This window comes from Podarcis pityusensis (genome assembly GCF_964106645.2).
Source record: "Podarcis pityusensis genome assembly, chromosome: 6".
Taxonomy (NCBI): domain Eukaryota; kingdom Metazoa; phylum Chordata; class Lepidosauria; order Squamata; family Lacertidae; genus Podarcis; species Podarcis pityusensis.
In genome coordinates, this window is record NC_138030.1 from 31,208,765 (window position 1) to 31,226,657 (window position 17,893).

Genomic DNA, 17,893 nt, shown 5'->3' on the forward strand with positions numbered 1-17,893 from the left:
TATCACAACAAACATTCTAAGACATCTACCAATAAAAAAACCTGCAGAGATTAAAATACCAAGATTTTTTTGTGGCATTTAATTAATTATACATGCATTTGTAATATATAAAGATTAATGAAAACAGCTTTGACAGGATGATTTTCACTACCTTAAAAACAAACATTTCTCCTCTGAAGAGAGCCACAGTATTGAAGTTCCCATCACAAATGTTTGGTTTACTGCCTGGGGTAGAAGGCCTGTCTCCTAGAGGAGGTCTGGGAGGTCTCGAATGTCTGTCGTGCTTTCTTTCTGAAGTAGAATGGATTCTACGAACAGGAAGGGTTGGTAAAGGTCTAGTGGGTTCTAGTGGCTCAGCAGGTGGGCCTAAAAAAAAAAAGAGGGAAGAGAGAAAACTAATTAGCAGCTTGAATATTGTACCCATCATTTGAAAGACCATCACAAAGCTTGAACACTCCTTCCCATTTTTTTCTCAAAATCTTTCCTTCCACCACAGACATCACCATCCTCAACTTGCTGTCAAAATTATTGGCTGTAGATCACAGAATTATAGAATTGTAGAGTTGGAAGGGATCACAAGGGTCATCTAGTCCAACCCCGGCAATGCAGGAATCTTTTTCCAATGTGGGGCTTCAACCCAAGACCCTGAGATTAAGAGTCTCCTGCTCTCTCATCCCAATCATGCTCATACTTTTGTGTAACATCATCTAGCAACAGCACCTGACCTTTGCATTGGAACTGGCCCGTCCATTTGCCTAGGACCTCATAGTTAATATTAGATCTCTTTCCTACCCGGGACCTCATGGTGAAGGATAGGTAGGAAATCTAATAAATGATAAGACTCTAACTTAAAAGCCACCCTATTTTACTCCTTTGCATCCCAGTACCTCAAAAACTTAATCCAAGAGTCTAACCTAAAGGTTCCCCCCAAGTAATCTAGGTTTTTAAAGTTCCCCTTGTCTTGGTTGCTGTTTCCAAAATTTGCTGTTGTATCTGCTGTATAGAATATCAGGATATATAAACCCCAATGAGAGCTAACTGCTCTCACTGCATAGCAATAAGGCCCTCAGAAGCAACCCTCTGCAAAAGCATACATCAAATTCACATAGTTTATACATATACTTTCTATTCCTTAGCCACAAACCTTGTAAAGGAATGTCCTATAGCTGGAGTCAGGAGAGGTGTATAAGATGGAAGTGGCTATTTTCAGGTGGTGAACAGTAGGAGCCAGCTCCAGATTCTGCAAATTGAAGCTGTCTCAGGCTGGAGCCAAAGAAAAAAGTGTTGGCCCCTTTGCAAAAGGAGTAGTGTATCTGGTTGGATACAGGTGACCATTTAACCACACAACTGCACTGGGTGTATCATAAGTCTCTCCCCACTCTGCACCCCAGCAACTTGGCAGCATGATAAAGAGGGCTGATTCACACATGCATGACACATGCATGACAATCACTTAAACTCTTACCAATTTATTTTCCTGCATTCTAGTAACCTCATTAGGCCACTGAAGTATCTCATACATGGGTCCGCCTCTGAAGATTGTTCAGACACTGCATTGGCAATCTAGCCAGCCCCTGTACTCTTCAGCTAACTGAAACTAGGCATTATGGTCATATGTTGGTGGTTCAACTGCACTAACTCCTATGTCAAAGTGCCAGTTTGGGTTTTTAAAGCTCTTAGGGGGCCAGGGTACCTGAAGGACTGCCTGTCTCTACATGTTGGTTGTAATCTATTCTTCGTTTTCCTTATTCTTCAACATCCAAAAGACAGCAGAGCTGGCTGCCAGGGGAAAAACCTTCTCGGTGGTGACATCCTGACAGTGGAACACTCTTCATCTTGACTGAGTTCTCATTTTTATGCTGCTTCTCATGTCATAATCACTGAGGTATTAGAAACCCTCACAATTTAGTTTTTTGGAACACTGTTACATGGTACCAGCACCACAATATCCCATTGGAAGGATGTGGCCTTGCTGCAAGTAGGATAACACTGAAAGGGAGAGCTCTTTTCATGGCGTGTGTGTGTGTGTGTGTGTGTGTGTGTGTGTTTTGCTGCTCTTCTCTTCATTGTTATTTTAAGGGGGTGGTTGTCAGTAAAGATGTGTGTTCCAGTACTGGAAAGGGGGAGTCCATAGAAATTCATGAAAACAGAAAAAGGAGTCAAAGGATCAAACAGTGGCAGAGTGTTGCTGTGGGAGAAAGGGCAGCGTTGCTGGAATTGGTACTATATAAATGATTTCATTTTAAAATCTGGCTAAGAATTCCTTTCTGTATTGATATTGCAGTCTGAAATACTTCTTAAAATGCTGACAGTTTGGAGGAAGGGGGAGGGAGTAAGAGAGGAAGATTGAACACTGAAATATTTGTCAGACTTGAGCAACTATTCTACTAGTTGGTTATACTCACAACAGTTGCGCAGGATGGAAATGGAATATTACCAGTCAGCAGCATATTACAGTAGGGGGGAAATGCAATTTCCCCATGCAATTACAAGGGAAAGTCATTTCATATGCATCCTGCTCACCTGCTCAGTGACCTGTTCAATGCTCACAGTGAACATCTGGAAAGGCCTCAAGGTTCCCTGATGACAGTATTCTAAGAGTGCCCTGTTTATCAGTTACCAAGATGCAAGACATGGGAAGAGGCAGTTTTAGGTGACTGCTGTTCAGCTTTGGAAGTCATCTTTGTTTTTACTGCAGTGTGTCAAACCCAGACCCTGATCATTTTCCAGAAGAGGTTTATTTACATGAACAATTGATTGGTAATGAAAAATAAGTGGGAGTTATTTTAAGTGCACTTTCCCTTGCTATAAGCTTTATTAAAAAAACAACAACATGGGCACAGCCACCACATGCCCACACATCCCAGATAAATATATACATCCGTATATTTCAGTACCTGAAGTTGCCTGAGCTTATGGGAGGCGATGAGGAATTGGCATCCTGCCAATGGCAATTAATAAACCAGGTACCATCTTACCATAGATCTTCTGGATTCCTTGAAGGTCATCCTGTGGTAACTTAAAGTTGTGCGTTTCCATATATTGATAAAAAGGAGCCATGATGGCGCTGGGGTCATTGGAGTGCTCAAGGCCTAGGGCATGGCCCAGTTCATGCACCGCAACGAGAAAGAGGTCATTTCCTACAGAGGCAAGATGTTACAAGCATCAGCGTCAACATCCACAGGGTGTTAACAACATTAACAAACAAGCTTAACAAAATTCTAAAGAAGAAGATAAAGCAGTTTATCCAACAACCATAGAGGCTCAGCAGGAATACTTTTAAAAATAAGTCTTGCAATGCACCTGGTCTAATTAGATGAACATCAGATGCAGTAGCTGGTGCATTGAAATTGGTAAGAGTATGACCAGGAAGTCCCTGGTTCATATTTATGGCACAACAGACACATTCATCTTTTAAGGCACCAACAGATTCTTCGTTGTCCGCTAAAAATAATGTGATAAGAGATTGCAAAAGACTGTTGACAATGTGTAATTAAACCAGCAAAAGAGACAATGACTGAATCACTCTGCAAAATTGAGAGAATATATTTTGAGAAGTCAGAAAGAGAGAGAGAGAGAGAGAGAGAGAGAGAGAATATAAAACCGGAGTCTAAAGACATATGCCCCAGATTCAATTAACTGTTTGTGAAGAAGTCCCTGATCAGCATCTTAAAAGTAAAATATGTAGCACTGGGCTTTTGGAGTTTAGGGAAAGTGATGACTAGAAGCTAATGAGAGTCAGAACAGCATCAAAATAAGGGAGGCAAAAATGCATCCTAGACATGCCCTTTGTTGCATCAAATGGCTTTGTTGCTCAAGGACATCTCATGAAGCAAAGGACTGAGGCAAAGGGTATTAAAAGTTGCATGCCTATGGATTTTGGAATTCTATTTTTCTGTACAAAACTGTGCCTTTAAAAAATCCATTTGGAGTCTTGGGATCAGAGCAAATAAAATCAAATAAACAGTTACAAACAGTACAACAGTTTCATTTGGGAAATCGGGAGGACTGATTCTTATCAACATGAAAATGGATGTCCTCAAAGAGTGACGGGTGGTTAGCGGTCAAAACAGGAGTAATCTGATAAATAAAGACAAGGTTATTAAACAAGTAGGCCATAAAATAAATCACATGTGTGGTTGAGAGTAATGACAACAAAACCATGATTATTTAAAGTAAAATGTGGCTGATCCTAATCTGTCTATAACTGCCCTACTTTGTTATTAAACTGAGAATTAAGCTTTGCCAGCATGGCAACAATATTATTAATGAGACACTCTTCATTTATTTCAGTTCTGTAAGTTGAAAATAAGTGAAAGGAAGTCCTAACCGTGTAGCAGCACGTTGAAAAGTAAGAGAAATGAAACAAACATGTGACCGGGGTCTAAACAAGTAGGAATGACAGAAGGGAGATAGTTTTAATACGATGGCAAAGATTAGATGAGCCCCTTTAATAGGATAGCAAAGCAGATAATATAGCAAAGTAGATAAAAGAAAGTGGATAGAATGTTGAAATGGTTTCATCCACTTAAGTCAATTTTTTTCTGTAGTAATAACTGCCTGATTTTCAGAAAGGCACAGAGGAGAGTTCTAAGAGCAGATCTTAAAACAACCTGAGAAATCAAAATTGTTTAGGAACTGCAAAAAAACTGACGTGTCATCTGAAGGGTTCAGTAAGGTCTGAAGAAAAGCTCCTAATTTAGTCCAGCGTCACGGCATTTATTTTGTTACTAGTGATTGTCCTTTTTAGTTCTTGCAGTACAATGTTTGAATAAAGGACAGTTGCTATCTGAATTTAGGGTATGACAGCAAAATGTGGAATAGCCTTATCTAAATCATGTGGTGTGGTACTCAATGAAATCATACTAAGAATAGACTCACTAACATTAATGGACTTCTCCAAGTATAGTTTGGGGGTGTTGACATTACTGCCTCAGACTGCAGTGAGTGTCGTCCCCCCCATACCCCCGCTATGCATTTCACGGCTCTCCCCCTCCCCCAACACCACCCCAGCTGTTCACACTAGCACAGCTTCATGGTTTCATTTGTTTCAGATTTGTATGCCAAGGTGTTTCACAGCTTGTCTAGACACAAATTAGGAATGACTTAAGGATTCCAGTCGGAGAGATGCTAATTTGAGAAAAAACACATCAGACAGTAATATTTCATGGCAAAGCACAGGATATGAATGCATTTTGGATAATGCCATGTGAACATGGAATTACAGCCTAGCACCGGAAACATAATGAGTGCTGAGTAAATGGTTCACACAGCCTTAGTTAGGATACCAACCCCAATCAACAGTCCTTGGGGCATTATGGGTGAAGCAAAGCCATCTTGAGTTATAGGAAGGCTGCAGAGGCCCAGGATTTCTCTGTACCCAATTGTTCATGAGAAGCTAATAATCCATTAAATTACTGGTTTGTGTAATAGAACAATTTTGTTGCAGAGCACCTGGAGCCCCTAATTACACCCTGGACTTTTCATGCTTTTCACCACCTTTCAAAAGTACTAAGTGATCCAGAATTCATCTCAGGTCACCAGCAGTCAGGTTAATCAAATAAATCCCTATACCTGCCACACCAACAACAGCCTGCATATATATATATTTATTTATATAAAATCAATGCAAATGTCAATGCCCAGGATTCAGCCTGCTGTGAATCTAGGTTCAGGACCATCAAAATCTGCATTATACCGCGTGAGACCATTGCTCCATCTAGTTCAGCATCACTGACTGCTCTCCAATATTTCCAGCAGGAGTCTGTACCAGCAGAACCTGGAGCTGTTTTACCACTGAGCTACAGCCCTTCCCTATATGTTTGCCTGTATAGCTGAGGAAGTGGTGGGGGCTAAAGAAGTATGTATTGGTAATCAGTATAATTTTCAAAGCAAGGGAGAAAGGGACTACACTGCCAGTTTTGAAAGGACATTATTTGAGGAAATTGAGGACAAGGGTTCACCTGTCTGGGATACAGATTTTGAAAGTCTACTTTATCATTGGGGGAGGGGGTGCCACCTCTGTCTCAACCAGGATGGCATATAGGGGTTAACCAATGCATCTTAAGAACTCTGAATCTGTAGTTTATTTTGCTGTGCAGTTGTTCCATATTTGTTCTGCCTTCTCTCTAATCTTTAAAAATACATTTTCATTTACAATAATTAAACATGAAGGGCTCCCTGCTTACTGGGAGAGGAACCAAAGTAAGATGCTTAGGATTGGGGCATACAAAATATTTTTAAAATGATAATGGTTCAATGTGGTGGTAAAATAGGATGTGGTTTCATTAACTATAGGTAGCTGAGAAATGGCAACTTCACAATGATCTGATATGAAGTGTGAGTAGTACATAAACAACAAATGCTTAATATCCATATTACAGCATTCACAAGGAGCCCTGAAAGCAATTTTGGGCAGTAACTATACCACTGCCTTTCCACTTATAGCAGGCTTCCTACATGAATCAACTGAAATGTATAGCAAGTCCCCATACAAGCACTGCAACTCCATAGGACACTAAGACTCCCAAAGTGGCTTCTTAAGCAATTGTATATATAATGACAGTCATGTGGAGTCCCAACCATGCAGAAGCCAATTTTAGCAGCAACCACAGCCCCACATTCATGGAGGAGATACTATGTTTATGTTATATTTATGTAATTTCTACAGTGGAGTAAGGCAACCTCATCACACAACATGAAACCAGAAAAATACTGTGGTGGGGAACAATAATACAAAATCAGAAGAATCGGTACAAATATATATAGAGAGAGAAACTTCTGAGAACCATTGTTTTAACAAAATCCCTGAAACAATCAAGTACTATATCTATTTTCTGCAAGTACCCTCATCACAGCTGAGCACTCTACATCCAATTATTTTCCCCCAGCCTCTGGGTAACAGCCTCAGAGGGTGGGTGGCTTCATACTGTGGTATTACCTACTTGAAGAATATACTGGGATTTAAAATATTTGTATTTCCCACATAATCACCATAATTAGAGGAGAACATTTCACAGTGAAGCCTTGTTAAAAAATAATAATTGTATTTATAGCACGGACTTTACTGGAAAAACATCACTGCACAGAATCGTCTCTGCAAAAGATGCTATCATCAGACCTTGGGCTACAGAATCACTCACTTGAAATCTATTTGAACCCAGATTGGACAACAGTATTTTCTACTATCAATGGGCCTTTTTGCCCCAACTAATGGGTTGTTTTATCCCAAGAGTCTTCTGAACACTGATGCACAAGAATGATGTTTGAATAGATTGCACATCCCTAAAGTCCAACTAGCGTAGACACAGATCCCCAAATCCAGGAATTAATTCTTCTATTTGGACTTTTGTAGGGTGTTAGAAATGTACATCCTGTTCAAATGTCAATTATACAGATCTGAGTGCAGTTTGGATCTCAAATGCATCTGAAACATTTGATGTAATATCTACTTAGTACTTACAATAATTAATCTTTTTGTGTAAACTTAATTTCATCAATTAATTTTCTCTCTTTTCCCTTTTCCCTGAGAATTGTTCTAGTTTCTCAGGCAGCTAGATCAGAGTGCCATTTAAATTTCATCTGTCGGTTCATATTGCTTTGGATTTATAAGCAAAACTGGCATTATTTTTTGGAGGGCAAACTCATGTTCTTGGGCGGGGGGGGGGGGGGGGAGCACGGATTTTTGTCCACCTCAGTATCACCAAACTTTTGACCACATTCTTACAGGAAGTCCTGTGATGACACCTCTTCCTTTCTGCAAGCCAACTGCCTCATGAAATATCATATCAAAAATACTGTTATAAAAACCCCACGTCATCTTACCATCATGGTTAGAATTTCCCAGTGTCCATGGTTCATCTGAATCAAAATGAGTATCGCCTCCTATCCCTGGTCCAGGAAAATAAGCATGGGCTAGGAATCCACCCTCCCCATCAAAAGGAGAGCTGTCACCATGGAAACCAGAAGCAAAAAATATCATAATATCTGCCTCTTTTCTGTCACTTTTAATTTCATGGTAAGGAACTTCTTCAAAGGTGAGCGGAGTCACCCTCTGCCAAACATCAAATGCTTGCCGGATGGCTTTCCTTGTATCAAGCTCTCCAACCTTGGGGGTGTAGTTGTGAACACTGTGAAGAAGATGAGAAGGGGTTTATTTAGGAGGATTCATTCAGAGAATTTCATATTCTCTGATGTTAACAAACATGTTTCAGGACTCAGATCGACACAACCGTAATACTGCATTTTGAGCACTTTGATATCTTTTGAGAGTCCTTTCAGGTACGGTACACATTATGAGGTTTACAAATATTTCCTACATAATAATAACTAGAGGGTTTAAAAACAAAATTCAGAAAACGTAATGACTTAAAAGTATTGCATTCCAACCAGTGGCGTAGCGTGGGGGGTGCAGGGGAGGCCGGCCGCACTGGGCGCAACATCTGGGGGTTAGGGTTAGGGGGTGCAAATTACTTGCCTTGCCCCGGGTGCTGACAACCCACGCTACGCCACTGATTCCAACAGCTAATCCATAACAACAAGGCCACTACTAATAAGAGCCATTTACTGTCCTCTCAATATGAATACTCAAGGCTTGGTCAGATGACAGGTTCCTGAGCTCCCAACTGGACATACAGGAAGTGTTTTGGACACAGTAATATACCTTTATTTCCTAATCACAGTTCTGCACTGAATCTGGAATGCAAATTATGAAGGCTCAACCCTTTCGCCTGCCAGACTGGCAAAGCAGTTCTGAATACTGGAGACTGGACAGGTTGATTCAATGTAACCTCTCCTTGCAATGTTGTCTCAGTCCAGAAACAGGAACCTATTTGGATATAGTTTAGAGGCCCCAGTACATCATATCTCTATTCAAAACCCTACACAGCAGCAAACCTGGCAGTGGGATAAACTCCACAAGCTGCTATACAGAAAGCCAATCAGCTTGACAGTGTGGTCACTTGGTGGAATTAATCCCAGATAATCCCCATATGTAATACAGAACTGTCTCTATAGTGTAACTGCTTAGCATCCCATCCAACCACAAAGCTCAGCTCTGTCCACAACGACTGCAGAATCTAGTACTAGTACCATTTGCTTCTTATATGGGTAAAAGTGACTGACTCAGGGATCTTAGCAGACTATAGTCTAAAAAGCATGTTGCCATTGATAATGTGCGGGATGGAAAAGGCATATGAAATGTTACACCATTGTACAAAATCAATAGATTGCCTTCATCTAGAATGCTGTGATCAGCACAGATGATTTAACCACAGGATATCACAGAATTAGAGTAATGTCAGTAAAGGAAAAGAATGTTGATAGATTCTCACGAGAGAAGAGTAAGAGAGAGAAGAATCAGGGTTTAGGAAAACCAGAAAGACAAAAATTAATAAATGTTGATAAAAAATAATGTTAGATGACAGGAAAGGGAGACTGAGAAATCACCTCACATGCAAAGAAAGGTACAGTGAATTACAAGAAAGAAAGGATAGATGACATCATTACAGGAACGAGTTTTCTGAGACTCAGATGAGTAACCCGCACCTCCTCCTCTGACATAGCCATGAAGTCAGAGGTTTTCACTCCTTTTTTCATTTGTTTGTTTAATCATAGTTTTGCAATACAACTGAACCTTAAAGCATGGTTTGTTCAATAAGCCAACTTTATAACCCTTCAGGGTGGAAATTCCTATTTTATCAGTATGGCCAACATTCTTTGGACCTGAAATGAAAAGGATTGGATCTGTAACTGCCCTTAAATTGCAATTAATTGTAACAAAAATAATTATAATTTATCAATTTGACTCTATAATATTTTATTTTAGACTACCTATTAAAATATTCTGGCCTGGATTAAACTAAGCAGTTGCACTAGGAGCAGTCAGCACAAGAAGTGCTGCTAGTGCAATGAGTCTTCCCTCCCCCCGTACCCCCCTTTTGGCTCTGTGGGGGACAGGAGAACCACCAGAACAACATGCAGGGGGAAGAGGCTGGAGAGTGTTCCACCTGGCAAGCTGAAATGTTTGTGCTGATGGAACGATTGCTGTAGAACCACGTTGACTTCAGCCTTTGTTAGCTTCCATGCATTCATGGACAACTGTTAACAGGCATAATCTCTGGAACACACTCTGCTCACAAAGGGCAGAGCCAACAACAGACATGGTCACACCTCCATATCTTTGAATCCTCAGCAATAATTAATGTTCCATGGCACGTCCAAGAGTTCCTAACTAACAGAATAAACACAGAAACCAAAGCAAAGTCTGAAAACCTTTGAAATACCAGCACTTAAAAATTGGTTGTAGTCACCAGCATCAACCACTAGAGGGAAGCATGGCTATACATTAGTAGTTGTCAGTCTCTAGTTAAAAAGTAGCTACCAAATTTTCAGATAAAATTGTGAAATACTGCAGCCTGAAATTATACAAGGAATTATCAATAGGGGACTAAATCAACAGCTGACTATCAAGGCAACTAAAAGGAAAAGATTGTCTCCATATAAACGGTGATGTGGGGTCCAGAGCTTTATTTTTCCCACTGTAAATGCAGTATTAGGCAAGTTTAGCAGTCTCAATGTTGTAATTAATTATTTTCATTGCTATTATCTTTAGTTTTGGGACCTATAGTTGAGCAAGATCCAGAGAGTCAGAGCTTAGTCATCTCTGGTTTATTAAATGCAAGTAAAATAATAATAGTACTAAATTAGATCATGTTCAAATCTAGGGCATCAGAAAATGTTCCGATACAAATTGACTTATGCAAATAACCTTAATTTGCATTTAAAAATTCCAAATAGTTTTGAATACAAACATTTCTGTAAAACCTGTATCGCTGTATGTTAATGCATACAAGATGACAATTTCTTTACAAACACATACCCTCCAACATTCCTCAAAAAACAGGGACATTCTAGCACGCTTTTTGCTAGAAGTACAGGGAAGGAAATGAAATGGAAGTCCTATTTGTGTTGCACATGGAGTGGGAGCCAGTTGCACATGTGGGCTGATGCCATTTAATGCCATCCCATAAACAACATAAAGCATGCACAAATAAATAACAAAAATAGACATCTATTTCCAGAAGCACCAACGCGTTACAAGCAGTATGTAAGCACTTTTGCATGAAACTGTAGTCTAGTGCTTGTCCTTCTCTGATCTGTACTAAGTGGCTTATCTTATCACATGATGAGTTTAGGGTGGCCAGATGCAAAAGAAAGCCGGGGTTCAGCACTTTTGATAACTGTATAGAAGGCTAAATTTCGGCAGGTGTAAAGGTGCAGGGGCCCTGTCCTCTTTTGCTCCTGGCCACCACTCTATGATCCTAAACCTGAACACAACCCAAGAGAAGTGGAGCAATCGATTTCTTTTCTAAAAGAAGGATATTGTTACTATAGCAGCTATCATTAGATTGATAGCTGTGTCCATACTAGAAGTGTGTACAAAGTCTTTCAGGTGTCCAAGTATCTTAAAGAATCCCAAATCTTGAAGAATCCCAAATCTCTATCTGTTGCTTTAAGAACACCAGTGCAGAAAATCTGTATGACTCTTTGGCTCTTGGCCAGTGTTCAGTTTGTCCACTTTTATCCCAATCCAAGGTAACAAACAGGAAAACAACACTCTCTGCTTGTGCCACAGCAAGCTTGAGAGAAGGGTGGCGAAGCCATATTGCTGCATGCTTGGAGGTCCAGGAAGGAATTGGCAAACTGTAAAGGTGCATATGGAGCTGTCACACTTCAAAGGGATTTCCCCATTTACTTCAATGAAAGGGGCAACACACACAAAGGAATGCACTCATGGACATTCTACCAATAACTAAGCAAAGAATACAGGGGAATGGAGAGCCTAATTTAAGTCCAATTTTAACATGGAACTTTTGGCTCCTACTTTTTTTATATAAAGTAAGCTAAAAATACCATTATCTATTTAAATTCATCACTTAGGCAGACTGAAATGTAGCATTCTCCCTGAAGCAGACTTTGCAATCACTTCTATCTTGCAAGGTTGGAATAAATTAAGATAAAATAACTAACAAAGTCACCTTTTCAGCTAAGTTTAGAGGGAGTAAGTGTGTCAGACATCAGATTAAAGATAGCAAAAATAAGTGATTAAAGGGCTTTAAAGAAAGAAAGAAAAGACCCTGTTGTCTTTTTACTTATAAATTCCTTTGCGGTAGCAATGAATGAGAAATCCATTTTAAGCTAATTTTATACATGGAATTTGGCAGTTCTGACCCAGTCAAATTTGCCTGCATCAGACTATCTGCTGCATTGAATGTCCGCTTATGTCCAAGTCACTCATTAATCGTGTTGTTTTTTAACAAGAAGTCTAACTAATTATATCCAGAAAATGTAAGCAAAAATTAAAAAAAAAAAAAATGGGTAAAGGTAAATGTAAAGGACCCCTGGACAGTTAAGTCCAATCAAAGGCAACTATGTGGGTGCGGCGCTCATCTCACTTTCAGGCCAAGGGAGCTGGTGTTTGTCCACAGACAGCTTTCCAGATCATGTGGCCAGCATGACTAAACTGCTTCTGGTGCACAGAACACCATGACGGAAGCCAGAGCGCACAGAAATGCTGTTTACCTTCCCGCCACAGCGGTACCTATTTATCTACTTGCACTGGTATGCTTTCAAACTGCTAGGTTGGCAGGAGCTGGGACAGAGCAACGGGAGCTCATACCATGTTGGGGATTTGAACCACTAACCTTCTGTTTGGCAAGCCCAAGAGGCTCGGTGGTTAGACCACATCGCCACCCACATCCCTATGTATACAATATGTATAACACATATAAAAGAATCAAACCCTGTGTGGTGTTATATTTGCATAAGGACATAATAAACGCCCTTTTGGACCAGGCAGTGGCCCATCTAGTGACACAGCCTTGTTCTCACAGTGGCCAACCAGATGCCCCTGGGAAGTCCATAAGCAGAACCCGAGTGCAACAGCACTCTCCCTTCCAACAACGAGCTTTCAGAAGCATACTGCCTCTGACAGTGGAGGCAGCACAATTTTACAAGTATGAACACATATTTTTAAAGAGTTACTGTATATCATTTTTGTGTGATTGCTTAGAATCACAGAACGGTAGAGTTGGAAGGGCCCACGAGGGTCATCCAGTCCAACCCCCTGCAATGCAGGAATCTTTTGCCTGATGTGGGGCTCAAACCCATGACTTATGCTATGGTTACTAATGTAATACAATATAATATAATGATTCGGTAATTGTCTGTATTTTCATTTTATAGATAGGAAACAGAAGCTGGGAGACAGTGGTTTGACTTGCCACTCCTGTCACATGTCCTCTGGGGTGATTTGGGAGCAGGCAGTACCTCTGAAGGGAAGAGATTTGGACTAGGTGCCTCCAATTGCTTATCCTTACTGAAAATGTGTATCCTGGGCATTTATATGCAGCAGGCTATTAAATAAGTCAAAATTACCTAGGGATATTGATTGCTACATAACATACAAACACGCACACGCACCCTATAGAAGTCAGTTGAATATCTATGTATTGAACTTTAAAATACTGGATTATACACACCTGTATGTGATATGCTTCTGCCTCCACTTTTGTCCAGTTAGTGCATATCGTTTGCTCCTTCGTCTATGGCTTAGGTGGGGGTGATCAGGAACACCACAGCGAGGCTTCTTCATCCACCTAGAAAGCGAAATATTCCCTAGTGAGTCTGGGAAATATGCTAAATGACATGGTTATGAGCTAGGCTGTCCTGTTTGGTGGTTCAGCTACAAATAATGAATGCAAATTAATGGGCAACCGAGATAAGCTAGGAATGCAGATTACACCTGCCTGCCTAAGGGTGTTCTGCCCAGAGGGCAGGCGCTGAAATGGAATAAAGAAAAGGGCAGCTTGAACTGGGCCAGAAAAACAGCTTTTAGAGTTTTTGAAGCAGGGTAGCAAGAAGCAATCTTGAGGGCTTGCTGTTGCTTTTGGAGACTGAAGATGTTTAAGAACTAGTGCCACATTCATGCATGCAGTTTCTCCTATCCTTTCAAGGCACCACACATTTTCAGGATTCTCTTTCTTCACAGGAAAACTGCAAAACAAAAAACCCCCCAAAAAACACCTGCCTCTGGAACTTCCAAATCACTCTGGGAAGTGGGGAGGGAGCTTAAAACAATATTTTAACAATGACTTTGATCCATTATAGATTAGTAAAGGTAAAGGGACCCCTGAACATTAGGTCCAGTCGTGACCGACTCTGGGGTTGCGGCACTCATCTCGCTTTATTGGCCGAGGAAGCCAGCGTACAGCTTCCGGGTCATGTGGCCAGCATGACTAAGCCGCTTCTGGCGAACCAGAGCAGCGCACAGAAACGCCGTTTACCTTCCCGCCGGAGCGGTACCTATTTATCTACTTGCACTGGCATGCTTTCAAACTGCTAGGTTGGCAGGAGCAGGTAGCGAGCAACGGGAGCTCAACCCGTCGCAGGGATTCAAACCGCCGACCTTCTGATCGGCAAGTCCTAGGCTCTGTGGTTTAACCCACAGTGCCACCCGCATCCCCACCATTATAGATTAGACAAAAGTAAAAATACCAATACATTTACCAATCAGTTTACCTACATTCTGAGCTGTAGGAAGCAAGAAGGGAGGAAAGTTGACATTCATATAACTATGTGTACATAAGAGCCAAACTATTTGCTCTTAATGTGTGATTTTTCTTTCAGAAGTAGCTAATGCTCCTCTGCCCACATAAATTGAAGGAATGGGGTTCCCCTGTTCCAGACTGCAATTGCAGCACAGTAGAGGGCTAAAGAACTCTCCGCTCCATGCAAGGGTTCCAATATGGAACATCACTCCCCACAACCGTCCTGCTCTGCTAGTTATTTCTGCAAGAAAAATCGTGTGCTCATTAATAACATCTCATGCAGTTTGGCACTACGCAAATCAGTAAAGATCAGGCTCAGATTATGTCAGAGACGCATTTTGAAATAGCATATCTTCCAGAATACAGAATGGTTTAAGATATAGAACTGCGATACCTCTGTATATATGGGATTTAGACAAAACCCAATAATGGTTATATTATACATTGCACACAATGTTGTTTTTGCATGTCTCTGTGATGCACAGAGTTCCAGTTGTTAAACCGATTTAGTTAAACCAGCACAAATCCCTGTATGAACACACTTATTTTGGATTTAACATGGATTATGTTAGTTGATCAGTTCATTTCCAGTTAAATTTATTTAGCAAGAAATGGGGCTTGGTTGGCCATTTGAGCCAGGAGTCAGAGACATGTTCTGTTCCAGAGAATACATAAGCACCACGTGAATTTATGCAGGTCCACATTATACAGGATTTCATCCAGCAATTAATGATGATTTTGGTGAATACAATGCTTTCAACTGTTACAGAAGTAACTCTTACTCAATAGTCGTTGGGTCCAACACTCCTGTCACAGGGATGCCATAAAACTGCTGCATAGTGGTGACTGCAGACTGCATAACTTTTCCTGAGTGCAGAGCAGACATTCGGGTGTCAGAAGGGAGCAGATAACCATAGGTTTTTAACCAGCTCTGAAAAATATGGTAAAGCGAAACCACGTTTACAACATAGTCTGATTTGACAGTATATATAAGCAGGTTAGATGTGTTATTTTTAAAGTGTTACACTCTATTAGTTTTAATGTACAGTGGTACCTTGGGTTACAGACGCTTCAGGTTACATACGCTTCAGGTTACAGACTCCGCTGACCCAGAAGTGGTGCTTCAGGTTAAGAACTTTGTTTCAGGATGAGAACAGAAATAGTGCTCAGGCGGCATGGCAGCAGCAGGAGGCCCCATTAGCTAAAGTGGTGCTTCAGGTTAAGAACAGTTTCAGGTTAAGAACGGACCTCCGGAACAAATTAAGTACTTAACCCGAGGTACCACTGTAAATCCAAAGCTGAAACAGTTTGCTGCATATTTTGAGCTCATTCATTCTGCTTGGTATATCTGAATACATGCTGTTTTGAGGATAACAATAAAAGTACAACATGAGCAAAGCCTGATTGCCATAATCAGTGCTAGTTTGCTAACCTCCCAGGGGTGGTTGAATTACAGTTTGTGTGCAAATTTATCTCTTTTGTCTGCATACAGGTCATTAGTGTACATATCTCAATTTCAGCTGATGTACTTATTTTAAAGTATATGCCAGGTGGTTCTGAGGGTAGAGGGTAGATTGCCCACACATTTTTGTTTCACGCTCTTGTTTTTTTTGTCATACCCAAAATGTATAAACCTGTTTACGATAGTAGTCCGCATGGTTTTTGTGTTATCAAAGTGCTGCAGACTACATAGAGTTCCAATGAGAATCAAATTAGGGTGTGACAAGACAATGTAGGAAATTAATGCATTTAAATATGACCAATATTTGAGAGGCTTTAAAAACACATTCACAAAGGAAAATTAAGACATTCCCTTATAACAGATCAGACTATTTGTTCCTCTAGTCTCGACCACGGCTGTCCAGTCTGACTGGAGGCAGCCTCAAGCAAAGGACTGTCCTGTTTCGAAACAAAGCTTTGGTTCAAACTATATTTGACAGTGCCTGTTTAAGATCTCCCTCTATTGCATATAAAATGGGGGAAGGGAATGAATTCACCATTAGTCCATAGAATTCTAAAAATAATATGTACTCTTAGGCAAATAGCTAGGATTAAAATTTGATATTAGATTAAAAAGTGAAAAAGTTCTCTGTTGAAAGTAAGTCATAAAGCAACCTTAACTTTTGTTGCTACCTACATAGGATTTACCAGCATAATGCACACAGTGTTTGCAAATTCTGATGATAAGATGTTTACAGACCTGTCATGTATAGAGCAGAGCTCACAAGTTAAACCAATTCAACATATTTTCAACGTAGCAGTAATGTCTTAGGTTTTGACATCAACAGACTACAGTAGTCATCTACTCAAAATAGTCTACATTCTGAGGACTAAAAATGTTGCATTGGTGACATTTTTTAAAAATAGCATGCTTAGGACCTTTCTTTCTTAACAAAAAGCAGCCACACCAGGAGGAGGACAGGGTGGGATGCAGGGAAGAGATAATGCCTGGGACTATGACTTGGAAAGAGGGTTCGGACTGAAGTCTTTCTTCCATACTGTTTCTATATCAAATATCCCCACAAAGCTGTTATATACTGCAACATTTCTCCAATTATACCTGTATTTTCTTTTTCATAAATTCATAGAGATATCCAGTTGTGCCCATCTACTCGTGCAATGGATTTTCACTTGCATGGCTCTGTATGTATATATATATATATATATGCGTGTGTGTGTGTGTGTGTGTACACACACACACACACACACACACACACACACATTTCCTGTAAGACCTATTACAGTCGTTAAGAGTCGTCAACAGGCTCATCTCAGCTATCTGCCAATCTCCGATTCCCACCACCCTTCTAAGTAATACCCCTCCCCACCTTCTCAATATATAGAAGGATCTGGTAACTTCTGTTTCAGTGTATCTGAAGAAGTGTGCATGCACACGAAAGCTTATACCAAGAACTAACTTAGTTGGTCTTTAAGGTGCTACAGGAAGGAATTTTTTTACTTCGACTATGGCAGACCAACACGGCTACCCATCTGTAACACACACATTAAGGTATTTATGTTGTATTTAAAATGCTAAATAACTCAATCCCAGAACAACAGTCCAGGACAAAAATAACAGCAGATACTGATATGACAAAGAGTTGAAGAAATCCAAATTAAATGGGGTTAGACATATATAGGAATTACCGTACATAACAATCTAGATTAAACTTATACCCATTGGATACATGGCCACTAATTTTCAGTAGGTAGGCACTGATCATAATCACGTGAGCCATTTGCAAAATGGTTTTATATTTGCAGTTACCAATGAAAAATATTTA

General features: G+C 40.3%; 1 protein-coding gene across 2 annotated transcripts in view; it reads right to left on the reverse strand.

The window, feature by feature from the left end:
• MMP24 (matrix metallopeptidase 24) overlaps window positions 1-17,893 on the reverse strand; it is a 36,356-nt gene that overhangs the window by 6,205 nt on the left and 12,258 nt on the right. For both annotated transcript variants that reach the window (XM_081010406.1, XM_081010407.1), the window contains exons 2-6: window positions 15,392-15,540; window positions 13,542-13,658; window positions 7,825-8,129; window positions 2,979-3,140; window positions 152-366 (exon numbers count right to left, since the gene is read on the reverse strand). In XM_081010406.1, coding sequence (XP_080866532.1) covers window positions 152-366; window positions 2,979-3,140; window positions 7,825-8,129; window positions 13,542-13,658; window positions 15,392-15,540 — 948 coding nt within the window. The remainder of the gene's footprint in view (window positions 1-151; window positions 367-2,978; window positions 3,141-7,824; window positions 8,130-13,541; window positions 13,659-15,391; window positions 15,541-17,893) is intronic.